The 12,655-nt window shown below is 36.4% G+C and overlaps 1 protein-coding gene across 1 annotated transcript in view; it reads left to right on the top strand.

Annotated features, from left to right (window-relative positions):
- Positions 1–12,655, top strand: part of ttc27 (tetratricopeptide repeat domain 27) — a 166,133-nt gene that overhangs the window by 101,736 nt on the left and 51,742 nt on the right. The window contains exon 10 of the mRNA XM_056477309.1: positions 1,322–1,435. Within this exon, the coding sequence (XP_056333284.1) occupies positions 1,322–1,435 (114 nt within the window). The remainder of the gene's footprint in view (positions 1–1,321; positions 1,436–12,655) is intronic.

Here is a 12,655-nt window from a genome sequence, read left to right as displayed (position 1 = left end):
AGAATGTGCACTAAGAATAATGTCATCAAGGAGGATGAATTAGTATCTGTTTTTAATAAATAAGGCCTGAATAATTTTGGTGTGTTTTATATTGGTGGTCTTCAGAAACAAACATGAACCTTGAGCCATTGCTTCAACTTCACCTCTCAGCACCAATACCATGTTGTCTGTCTTCTGTTTCGACTCGTTTGAAAGAGGTGTCCAGAAAAGCTTCTGTACTTCATCTGGTCAGCATCATCGAAGTGATGGAACTCATTATAAAGGACATAAAAATAAATATGTAGCTTTCCGGTGGGATTTTGTGCATCACGGCATTGATTATTCCACTATTCCAGATAAAATAATCAAATACTATGTACTGATGCCCTTTGTCATTTATATATCATCATGATCTCCTAGGTTAAATTATATTTTAACATCTAAATCTGGCATTAAAGGGATAGTTCACCCCAAAATGACAATTGTCATCATTTACTCTTCCTCTACTTGTTCCAATCCTGTTTTAGTTTCTTCTTTCTGTTGAATGTTGGAAAAACAGCCATTGTCTTTCATAGTATTTTTTGTTCTTGCCATGAATCTCAATGCTTGCTTTTTTCCAACATTCTTCAGAATATCTCTTTTTGTTTTCAACAGAAGATAGAACCAATTGAGTGTGATTAAATTGAAGAAATGTTCATTTTAGGGGTGAACTATCCCTTTAAAAACATCTTTCTGTCTCTTTATCGATTTAACCCATACAAATGGGTTTTATTAATATAAATTGATGTACGGTATGTATTTTTAGGCAATGTTATAAATTTACACACATATTTAGGTTACCAATGGTTCCAGTGCAGTCATTTAACAAATAACATGAATGTTAGCACTAACACGTCTTAACATTGACCACCAAGATCCTTTTCCTCAGTTCAGATGCATTTATCTTGATTTCTAGAACGCCTTGTACAGTTTGAAAGTGCATCCCAGACACCTCATATATTTTAATTCATTATTGAATTGACATGTCAGTCTTGCTCTAGTTGCTTTTCCAGTAAAGCGTGTCTGAAGATATTTCCATCCTAGTCCTCTAAGCATCGCTTGCTGTATCTGTCGATCTGCTGATGTGATACAGGCCAGTGAACGCTCATATGTCGGGGGATCTTATGTTTTTGTCATGAATGCATGTGATGAAAAATTTGGTAAGATTCGTGACTGGGGTTGAAAATGTGTGAGTGAATTTTTCCTCTTGGTTTGGGATATACAGTAGTTGCTCATGCAGTATGATTTCATATTCATGAAATCAGGACATTCAAGTCTCTCTCTCTCCTTTTCCTTTCTTCAGTGTTTGCTGTCTCAGCCAAAGTTCTGGGCAGTGGAAGTGACATCTCTGTGTCTGAGGACTAAGCTGGAGAGAGGAAGCTCACGTAGAGTTGAACGCGCCATGATGCAAACACAGGTAAAACGCTGTATAGGTGCACATCCACGTACACTCAAAAATATAGTTTATATGCCCAAAATACTGTTGTAGGTTTTGATCCTGATCTGACACATTTAGAACAAGAATCTTTTGAAGATGTATTAAAAGACTAAAAAATATAAATTAGTTGTCATTTTAAGTATAACATTTCTTAAATTTAGAATGATCACTTGTTCTTTATGTAAAATATGTAAGTTGAGTTCATTCATAGACTCACCGGCCACTTTATTAGGTACACCTGTCCAACTGCTCGTTAACGCAAATTTTGCATGTAGACATGGTCAAGACGATCTGCTGCAGTTCAAACTAAGCATCAGAATGGGGGAAAAAGGTGATTTAGGTGACTTTGAACAAGGCATGGTTATTGGTGCCAGACGGGCTGGTCTGAGCAGTTCAGAAACTGCAGATCCACTGGGATTTTCATGCACAACGATCTTAAGGGTTTACAGAGAATGATCCGAAAAAAGAAAATATCCAGTGAGCGTCAGTTCTGTGGGAGCAGATGCCTTGTTGATGGTCAGAGGAGAATGGCCAGACTAGTTCGAGCTGATAGAAAGGGAACAGTAACTCAAATAACCAGATGTTACAACCAAGGTATGCAGAAGAGCATCTCTGAATGCACAACACGTCCAACCTTGAGGCAGATGGGCTACAGCAGCAGAAGACCACACTGGGTGCTACTCCTGTCAGCTAAGAACAGGAAATTGAGGTTGCAATTCGCAAAGATTTACCAAATTTGGACAATAGAAAATTGGAAAAACGTTGCCAGGTCTGATAAGTCTCGATTTCTGCTGTGAAATTCAGATGGTAGGGTCAGAATTTGCCATCAACAACATGACAACATGCATCCATACTGCCTTGTATCAACAGTTTAGAATGGTGGTAGTGATGTAATGGTGTGGGGGGTATTTTCTTGGCACACTTTGAGCCCATTAGTTCCAACTGTGTCAATGCCACAGCCTGCCTGAGTATTGTTGCTGACCATGTCCATCCCTTTATGACCACCGTGTACCCATCTTCTGATGGCTACTTCCAGCAGGATAATGCACCGTCATAAAGGATGAAGTGAGGTCACTGTACTCAAATGGCCTTCACAGTCACCAAATCTCAACCCAATAGAGCACCTTTGTGAAGTACTATAGTGGAACAGGAGATTCGCATCATGGATGTGCAGCCGACAAATCTGCAGCAACTGCGTTATGCTATCATGTCAATATAGACCAAAATCTCTGAGGAATATTTCCAGTACCTTGTTGAATCTATGCCATGAAGGATTAAGTCAGTTCTGAAGGCAAAAGGGGGTCCAACCTGGAACCAATAAGCTGTACCTAATAAAGCGGCCTGTAAGTGTATTTGTATTGTAAATGGTCGAAAGCAAAATTATTAGCCCTCCCGTGACATTTAAATTCTTTTTTTCAAATATTTCCCAAGTGCTGTTTAACAGAGAGAACATTTTGTTTAACACATTTTTGTTTCCATAATAGTTTTAATAACCAGTTTCTAATAACTAATTTATTTTTGTCATGATAGTACATTATATTTTACTATTTATTTTGCAAGATAATAATATTTGGCTTAATGTGCAATTTAAAGGCTTAACTAAGTTAATTAGGATAACTAGGTAAGTTAGGATCATTTGGCAAGCCATTGGACAATAGTGGTTTGTTCTGTTGAGTCTCCAGACAAAAAAAAACTACATAAGAAATACTATGAAAATTTCCTTGCTCTTTTAGAATCACTTGGAAAATAGTTATAACAGTGTATATGTATATGGGTATATATCTTCTTTAAAATATATTTTTTAAAAATCACCATAATTAGTTTGAGACAATGCATTGGTCATTTTGGTAAATGACTATCTGAACGATGTACACAATAGGATATTTCATCACAGACACATGCTACACAGGCATTAAAACTCTTGATTCACTTTCAACGTTCACTAGTTTCAGTGTACTGCTTCCAATATTTTCATGTGTTCAGAGAAATGAGATTTTAGATTTCCTCCTCTTGTTTTATTGTCAATTATATGTGTGTGGAAGAGAAATAAGCCCAAGGGAGGAGGATGCTTTGACTTCCCTTTGGCTGCTTCCTGTTTCCTCTGTCATTTGTCATGACATTTTGTCACCATGTTTTACTGAGGAAAAGCCAGAACAGTAAAAGCAGGGAAGTGCTGATATGTTTGGTTTGTGTTTTTGCACATTTCTTTGTTGCTGGATTTTAGGGAGCATTGGAGAATAGGAGTTGTTGCCCTGTGATCTGGAGGAAGCAGGACAGCCTGGCTTCTCCTGTTCTTCTGGTCAATATTCATTTTATGGCTTTCACAATTCTGTCAGGAGAAGAAAGAGTTGTTGCAAGAACTGCTAGTGCCAGTCCACATTTCAATGGCAAAGCTCAAATTGTCAAATGTAAATGCGTATAAATGAGAATGAATGTAGAATAAATGTAGTCACTTATATTTATTTACAGTTCTGTCTGGTCTTCAAATCAGATAGCCATGCAATATTCTGCAATATCAGCACTCATACAGCCTCTTCATCCTTGTTACTCCGCCCACATGGCAAGCTGAGGAATAGGCTCACTACAGTTTGACAAATATTGCAACTGTTGGACAACACAATGTACCTTTGAGGCTTTTTTTAGGTGAGGACGTAGTTGTTTAGATTTCATCTATGCCGTTTTTATAATGATAGTGCCTTTTTATAATATTATTTATAATATCTAATATTTATAATTTTGGAGATCCAGCACATTGGTGGCCATCAGCAGGCCAAAGAAATTCACGGTTGACGTTCCGCCACAAGATGGCAACCGCATAATAAGTCTTTAGGGAGAAAAACTAAATAAATTTCAAACTACAGTTGAACGAATCATTATAGAACAGGTAAGTGACATTGTAAGTTGATCTATCTCTTTTGTATTTTCTAGTCCTGCATTTATATAGGCATCCTTCTGTTTCTAGAGACATTTGGAGTTGCACCCAGGTCAGTCTGTAGTGGAGTTGCAGTGGCTGCTGTGGCTAAACAGTCCAATACAGGACTGTATTTAGTGCTGTATTTATACCATAATAATCTGGTAGTGTTTGCTTTACTTTAGCTTTTTCGGTGCTAATTATTGTAATCTTCTGATTGCAATAGAAAAATACTGGGAAATCTATGTAGACTGATGGCATTTCATGCCGTTCAACCTTATAGTCTTAAAATGTGAGCAAAAAACACCTGTTTTGTCATCACTTTAGACATTATGCTAGAGAATCGTTCAAATACTAGTTCTAAAGTGACGTTTGTGTAGTAGCAACGGTTTCTGGGGTTCTGACGTCAGCTGCAGACGTGAATGGCGAAGAAAGTAGTTCCTCGTACAAAAGGATATTTGAGACTCTCTGTGTTAGATTTTCATTTTTTTAACACTATTATACCGTCAAACTGGTGTATAAACACAATATCACACTCGTAGCAGTGCGATATTGCTGTATAACATCAACGCCTCCCACCAGATGTACAGCCATATCACACTGCTATGAGTGTGATATTGCTTCTACATAAATATACTGTCCTTACATCTATTTAGGCACAAGTCACTATATAAAGCTGTTGCTTTAAAGCAGAGTTGAAATGTGTTGTTTGGAGCCTTTTATATGCTGTATACATAACTTTTTGTTGTTGTACACACGCAGTATATGTGTAGAGTATGCAGTATTTGCAGAGTTTGCACTCAAACTAAGAAAACTAAAAGTAATCAAATTACAAAAGTTATTTCACTTAAACATTACATCACATTATAGTCAACATAATTATTAGAATGATTAAACATGACTATATAATAGTATATGTATTAGTATATATTAGTATGTGATGTTTTAGACTAGTTTAAAACAAAATATAAATACAACACTAAACATCCTTTGCTACATGAAAGAAAGTAAAAAGGTGTATAATTAACATTAATAAACAAATATGTCACATTAGGCTAGGCAGAATAGCGCTATTTACTTATGTTTTGTTGTTAATCTAAATAAAAATCTACATTATCGATGCTGTAAAAGGTCCCTTTGAAATTGAAAATAGTCACACCAATCTTTCACCGAAAGATTTCAGTGGCTGAACAACATATGCATATAACCCATTCATAAAACGACAAAATCTGCATCAGCTTTGCGTGACTAAAATAGTTTTAAAACGGAACATCACCTGTCTAACAGAAATACTTCAGCCATGGTGTCATCCTTCCTCCAGCTTACAAAAGTAACTCGCAAATGGCCGATCTGCTTGAATGCGTGTACAGATGTACAAATCTACATTTTGTTGACAGACAGTTTGGGCTACTTATCAGAAATATGGGAATTTTCGGCCCGACAATATTTAATTGGGTGAACATTTTTTTTGTCTTATGCCTTACCCAGAATATAAAAATACATATAAATACATTTAGATCAGTTACTTTAATCATTACTATTGGAATGTGAAGAGATTTTCAAACAGCACAACAAAAAATGTTTCTGAAGACAATCACCTACTGCACCTTTAACAATAACCTTTTGACAAAAGATCAACCAGGCGATTATACAATAATCCCAGATACAGGGTTAATACAATGTGTGCAGAAACACTGATAATTCACTGAAAATAATCTTAAAAATTACTGGATATTTAAAGTTATTAATAAAAAATAAAGTTACGGCAGTGCTTAATTTGTAAATTAATAATTTACAATAATTGAAACAACAATTATTGTGAAAAGTGCTATACAAATACACTTGAAAAAGGATTTCACCTCTAGGAAAAAGTGTGAAGTTGTGGACGTGGAGCTGGTGCAAATACAAGCATCAAAGTTGTGTGTAATATTTACAAAAATATTTATCCGTTTTCTATTTCTCTTTTTTTAATACCTTTCGCTTGCTGCACATTGGTCCACTCTCTCACGCTGGTCCAGTGCTGCCTGACGAGGGGATTTACATTCAGACTAATGTAACGATTTAAGCACATGACTTCATGCTTTACTAAGTCATGTCTTTGTGGATTATGTCAAGACATATTCCCTTTTCAAGTCAATCAAGTCAATCTCTCAACATATATAAAGGATGTAAAAAAATGCCATGTTTTTGAGCATGAAAAGAGGCGAGGGGGTGTTGTGGTGAAAAGTGAAATTACCCATTCCCATTACATCGGTACCGTACCTTGTTGAAATAATGGTTAAAACCCGGTCAGGCAGCTAATACAGAGATCTGAACCAAAGTGCATCAAGCAATCAGTAATTAAAAAGGGAAAAATAGAATAAACATATCTTGTTATTTATATATATATATATATATATATATATATATATATATATATATATATATATATATATATATATATATATATATATATATATATATATATATATATATATTAGACACACATCTGATGCTTGTATTTGAATCAGCTCCATGCCCACAATCTTCATGCATTGGGTTAAATTAGGCTGTCCAGTCTCCATTTTCAGTCCATTACTTACATTGTATCTGATCAGCTGAGGGAAAGGAACCAACCCCATGAATTCAGAAACAGTGATATTTGAAGATGGTGGTGCCCTAGGTCTAAAAGCTTTAGTAAAACATGCTGTTTTCTTCAAAACGGTTTCATTAATGGAGTTTGTTTAATATATTTTCATTAAAGTGGAAACCAATTTACAAAATAATGTAAACTTGACTGACTGCTTCCCTTCCACTTTCAGGAAAGAATAAAGTAAAAAAAAAACACCATATACAATCACCTGCTAGGTGGTGCTGGCAGGAAACCACAGGAAAAACAAAATTAGTAACTTGCAGCATGCAAACCTCAAAAACTGAAACACACAGTAATGACAACTGACTTAAGAATAATACTCAAACTGGACAACAAACGCGCTATATGCCACTGATTTCAATCCCACAAAAGCCAAAAATGACAACTTCTTAGGACAAAAAGGGGTGAAGTAAACTGCCCTAGAGTTGACAATTTGGCAGTTTGGTTTGGATTACATGCAAACCTTTCCATGGAGGAACTCCAAGAGCCACATTCAACGACAGGAGGAAATGACATCATTGAGCACTGCTTCATGACTCGGCATACTTTAACAGAGGTGCAAAAGAGTTTTACAAAAATAAAATGTATTCATAGCAATTCAAACGCAGTCTAGCATTAAAATAAAACAATGACTGCTTTAGTGGAGTATTAGTAATTTACTTTTTGAAGAGCCAATTAAAATAGAGGCAGTTAGATCATATTAACTATATATTAATTAAAAAAAGTACTAAAACTAAAAACAAGAAAGATTCAAATAAACTTTTAATAATTAAAAAAATACTTTGTGGTAAGAGCAGCCTGTCAATACCGCAGTGTTTTTATTTTTAAATAATAAAAACTAAACATAGCCACTATAAAACGAGGTACTTTGCTAAATTACACTTAAATTAAATGATTGCTAAATCATTGCTGAATTAAAGTCTCTTTTGTTTTCAACGTTGATATGAGGATCCCAAATCCATACCAAATACTCAAGATGCCAACTTCTATTTCAGGGATATTATTGATTAAGCACTGAAATGCAATTTTATGTTGAGAGAAATCTACTGCATACAACACCTAATCATAGACCTACATGAAAAATAAGAGGACAGCAGTCGATAGCGGTGATGAAAACCCTGCACAGCCAAATTGTGTGGTGACAAAGAACGCCTCTAATCCAACAATGCACCAGACTCTGCTTTTCTGAATGCACAAAGGGAATGCAAAGTTTTAAGAAGTCCTGGCCCACTCCATGGCCTACATACCGGCGGCTCCAAACTGTGAGGGAAATGCAAAGCACATAGGAAAAATGCCTCTCTGCCACTTCTGAATACATACTCCACACGCTTGATCTGAGACGAAAGGCCAGAGGAGGTCGAGGAAATCAAGTGTAAAAAAACAAAAAACGTTTTAAAACTCAAACCACAGTGAGGATGATTAAATGAGTCTCAAAATCTTTTTGACCTGATTACATTGAATGTAAAAATTTGGAAATTTGGAAAAAAAATCTAATTTTAAAAACCTCTCCATGAAAACGCCCATCTTAAAACACTCCATGTCCACACTATCATTTTCAATTCTCTCCATCATCCACACTAAAATGACTGAAAAAGTTTATGTTGAGTACTGCACATCCACACAGACATAAGATGCTTTTACCTGCTTCATATCCGCCTGCCATTCATGTACTTTACTTCTCTTTGAAACAGCAAAATGTTGGCAATTGTCATCTGCTTCCGCTGCTGAACAATAGCTCCTATTAAACATTCAGTGTCCTTTGAAGAGAAGCAATATGGATCATGTAAAAAGCTATTGATTGCTTTCATGATCTGTGCATTTTTTTAAGTGACACCTCTGTTAATGTAATCAAACAACATCAAACTCTTTAATCAGAATATTTCAATTATAAAGTGAAGAAAAGGTTAAATAGGTTTGATAACTTGATTCCATTTTATAATAGCTATTCATTTCAATAGACTAAACTTTATTTGATTTTCAGCTTTTTTTAATGTATATGTATGCTATTTAAAGTATCCTTTGGGGTAAATAATAATAATAGGGCTGGGCGATTTGGCCTAAAATCAAAATCTCGATTAATTTGACATTTTAACTCTATTACAATTAATGACCGATTATTTAAAAAAAAAATTATTCTTGCCCTCATAGTTACTGACAAGTTATGTACAGTAAATACTGTACGCTCGCATATTACAAGTGAGAGATTTTTGAACAAAGGGTGAACATCAATGCTGAACAACTGAAATTGAAACACACATTGCCTAAAACAGTCACTGTTTTCCAATTTTTTCCTATTTTTGGAAACAAAATTAGTTATCTTCAATGTTTTTCATATTAAAAGTTGAAAATAAGCAGTATTTTTTTCTAAATAAAACACTTGCATATCCTGTAAATAATATTTTTAGCTGTGCATTTCTTGAATATTCTGTAAACAAATATTTTAATGTAAATAATAATTTTACTGTAGTGGAAAATATGCCGTCTCAAGGCATCTCTGGCGCAACTTTCCAATTATAGTCAATGTAGTGCAAAAGTGCAATGTGTAGTTACATTTTTATCCCTTATTTTCACAACCCAATGTTGACATGTTTGTTTTAATGACGTTCACCATGTTAGTTCAATTGGTCACATGACTGCGTCAATTTCGAAAGCGTTTCGAACAGTCAACACAGCAACACAAAAACGCTGTTTACAGATTTATCCATTTTGGACAGCGTTTTCAAAAGGATAGCTTTTTGTTCCCTAAAAATGCTCGGTGGACATAAAGCCAAAACAAAGGAGAAAAATATGCGTTTAACAAAAACATATTAGTGTGGGCGTGGACCTTAAGTACACATGAAATCAAACTAGCCATACTATTTTGTTGGCTTACATTGCCTGTTTTGTGGAACAATTCATCTGTGCATGTCATTAAGAAAAAAATGCTTCATTCATTTTCCTTTCGGCTTATTCATTTCAGAGGTCACCACAGTGGAGTGAACCTCCAACTATTCCAGCATATGTTTTACGCAGCGGATGCCCTTTCAGCCACAACCCAGTATTGGAAAATACCCATAAACTCTCACATTCTCAACGCACCCAGAGGAAACCCACACCAACACGGGGAGAACATGCAAACTCCACACAAAAATGCCAAATGGCCCAGCCGGGACTCGAACCAGCAACGGTCTTGTCGTGAGATGACAGTGTTCATCACTCAAACAAGCCGCGCCCACTGTTTTCTCCTTTAATATTTCGTTTCTCATGGAAATGCGTCACAATTTGAGGAAAACAAACGGTTGCACCTTCTAGTTCATGTGGACTTAAAACTATTTAGCACTATTTAAACTCTTTGGTTTAAAAATAAAATAGGACAAAGTGTGAACGTACAGGTAGATATAAAGTTCTTTAAAGCTGGTGTTTAAATGAGGGTTTTCTCTAGCACCCACTTCATTCTGGTTGAAAACAAGCATGAGAACGGACTGCTGTGGCTCTCAGGGTGACTGAACTCACTGGCATCAGCAGCAGATCTGCTGAGCGCTTCATGTTCCTCTGACTCTGTGATGGACAGGTGTTTGTGTGAGTGGCTGTGATCTCCTGTCGTCCTGCTGAAGTCAGACTCTCTCAGCGATCTGTCATATGGAGTTCTGGGACATCAGAGAGCAGCTCTATTGGGCAAACACTTCAAAAGTTGAAGAAAGAAGCAAAGTGATCAGAAAAGTTGCGAGCAATGAGTCACAGCAGACTCAGTGTGCTGATGACCTTCCATCAGTCAGGTGTTCACAGAGAGAGCGTTTGATCTCAGCCTTCAGTTTTCTGCTCAAAACTGATGATCACCTGCAGAGCTCATGGCCACAACGATGAGCGTCACTCAGCTTCAGAAAGAAGGATGTCATCAGCAGCAGGGCAAAGTTTGACTTCTGCAAGACTTCACATACTGTTTTTTTTTTTCTTTTTAGCAGCACTGAATTATATACAATATATCCCTTTAAATGAGAGAAATGCAGGAGATTGTATAGAACTCTGTGTTCTAAATTGTGTACTCTGTGTTCTAAATGACGCACAACGAGTGATCCATATTTGTTTTTTGTTTTTTTTTTGTATAAATTATATATAAAAACGCATTTAAAACTGTTTTTTTTTTTTCCTATTTCCAGTGTGGTTGAATTCATCTTTATATCTACAGCACTATTACAACGTAAATTGTGTCAATCAGCTTAACATAGAAGTTCTAGTAAATTGAAACTGTGTCAGTCCAGTTTTTAGAGTTTAAGTTCACTTTAGTTTAGATCAGTGTAATATGTCTTTGCTGAAAGCCTAAACACTGAACAGCAAATGCAAAAATGTGCAGCTCCACAAGTCCCAAACCAAGCAAGCCAGTGGCGACAGTGGCGAGGAACATACTTCACCAATTGACTTCATTTTTTTAAAGTTTGAATAACCATATTAGGATCGCTATATGTGCGATATAAACGCCCGCTTTACTGAGCTGAAGTTGGTTTTATATTCAACATTGGTTCATTTTTTAACAATGATAGCCTGTGATGCGCTTCCTATATAGTTTACCATGTAAGCATGGCTTAGTAATCGGGGTAATTCCTGCACGCCGCCCGCCAACCACTAAGCATACAGTAGTCACCTTAGGACAAAGCGCGTGACAGAGCGATCCTTCCATGCGTGAAATATTGCACATTGACAAATTTTGCTTGCTACACAACTGAAAACATGCTAGATGAAATACAGTTTTTCATTCAGAATTGTAGCATTATAAAGTATTATAAAGTTTTCTAACTGGCGAATGAGATGATCTAGTGCAGGCATGTCCAAGCTCGGTCCTGGAGGGCCGGTGTCCTGCAAAGTTTAGTTCCAACCCCAATCAGACACACCTGGGCTAGCTAATCAAGCACTTACTAGGCTTTCTAGAAACATCCGTGCAGGTGTGTTGAGGCAAGTTGGAGCTAAAATCTGCAGGACACCAGCCCTCCAGGACCAAGTTTGGACACCCCTGATCTAGTGGGTTGTCGACTGTCATCCTTAATGTGTGCGCTCATGATTACAGGAGGTGTGACTTTGGACGGCAGGGGAGGGATTGTGTTTCAAAGATATAATGCTAACGGAGAGCATTTAGGCAGATCACCTACTGCACATTTAAAAAAACCCTCAAATTTAGATTGAAGAGATGTCTGAAATGCAATTCTACCAAAGAAATTGGTCAATTTCATTTCAACCCAGCTCTCTCTCTCTCAACCCTTAACCAGTAGATTAGCATTTCTATATTTCAGGCATTTTCCAGCAATGCTAAAATAAGTAATTAGTTATCTGGTGCCCGCAGACAGTCTCTGCCATTCTCCTCAGAAACCAATTTTATCTTCCCAATCTGAAGTTTTATTTTGGAATTAGTTTCTTCCTAAGTGAACCCCAGACTGGAGCTCTAAAACTGCATCAATTTTATCATCAGTTTGCGAAATGCAATTTCTGGAATATGTAAAAAATCCCTTCCTTCTGCTTGATTCCAGAATGTTCTGGAAGTCAGATGTTGCAGACATCAGCTCCACATTAAGTTATTTACAGAATCTCGGAGGGAGATATTCAAGCTGGAATATAGTATGGCATCATTTTCCTGTCGTCCTTTCCTATCAGTGCCAGTTGCAGTCCATATGTTCATAATGATTGACAG

The sequence above is a fragment of the Danio aesculapii genome, chromosome 17 (assembly GCF_903798145.1).
Source record: "Danio aesculapii chromosome 17, fDanAes4.1, whole genome shotgun sequence".
NCBI classification, from domain to species: Eukaryota; Metazoa; Chordata; class Actinopteri; order Cypriniformes; family Danionidae; genus Danio; species Danio aesculapii.
The sequence above is the reverse complement of the archived record's forward strand: the minus strand, read 5'-3'. Positions and strand labels throughout refer to the sequence as shown.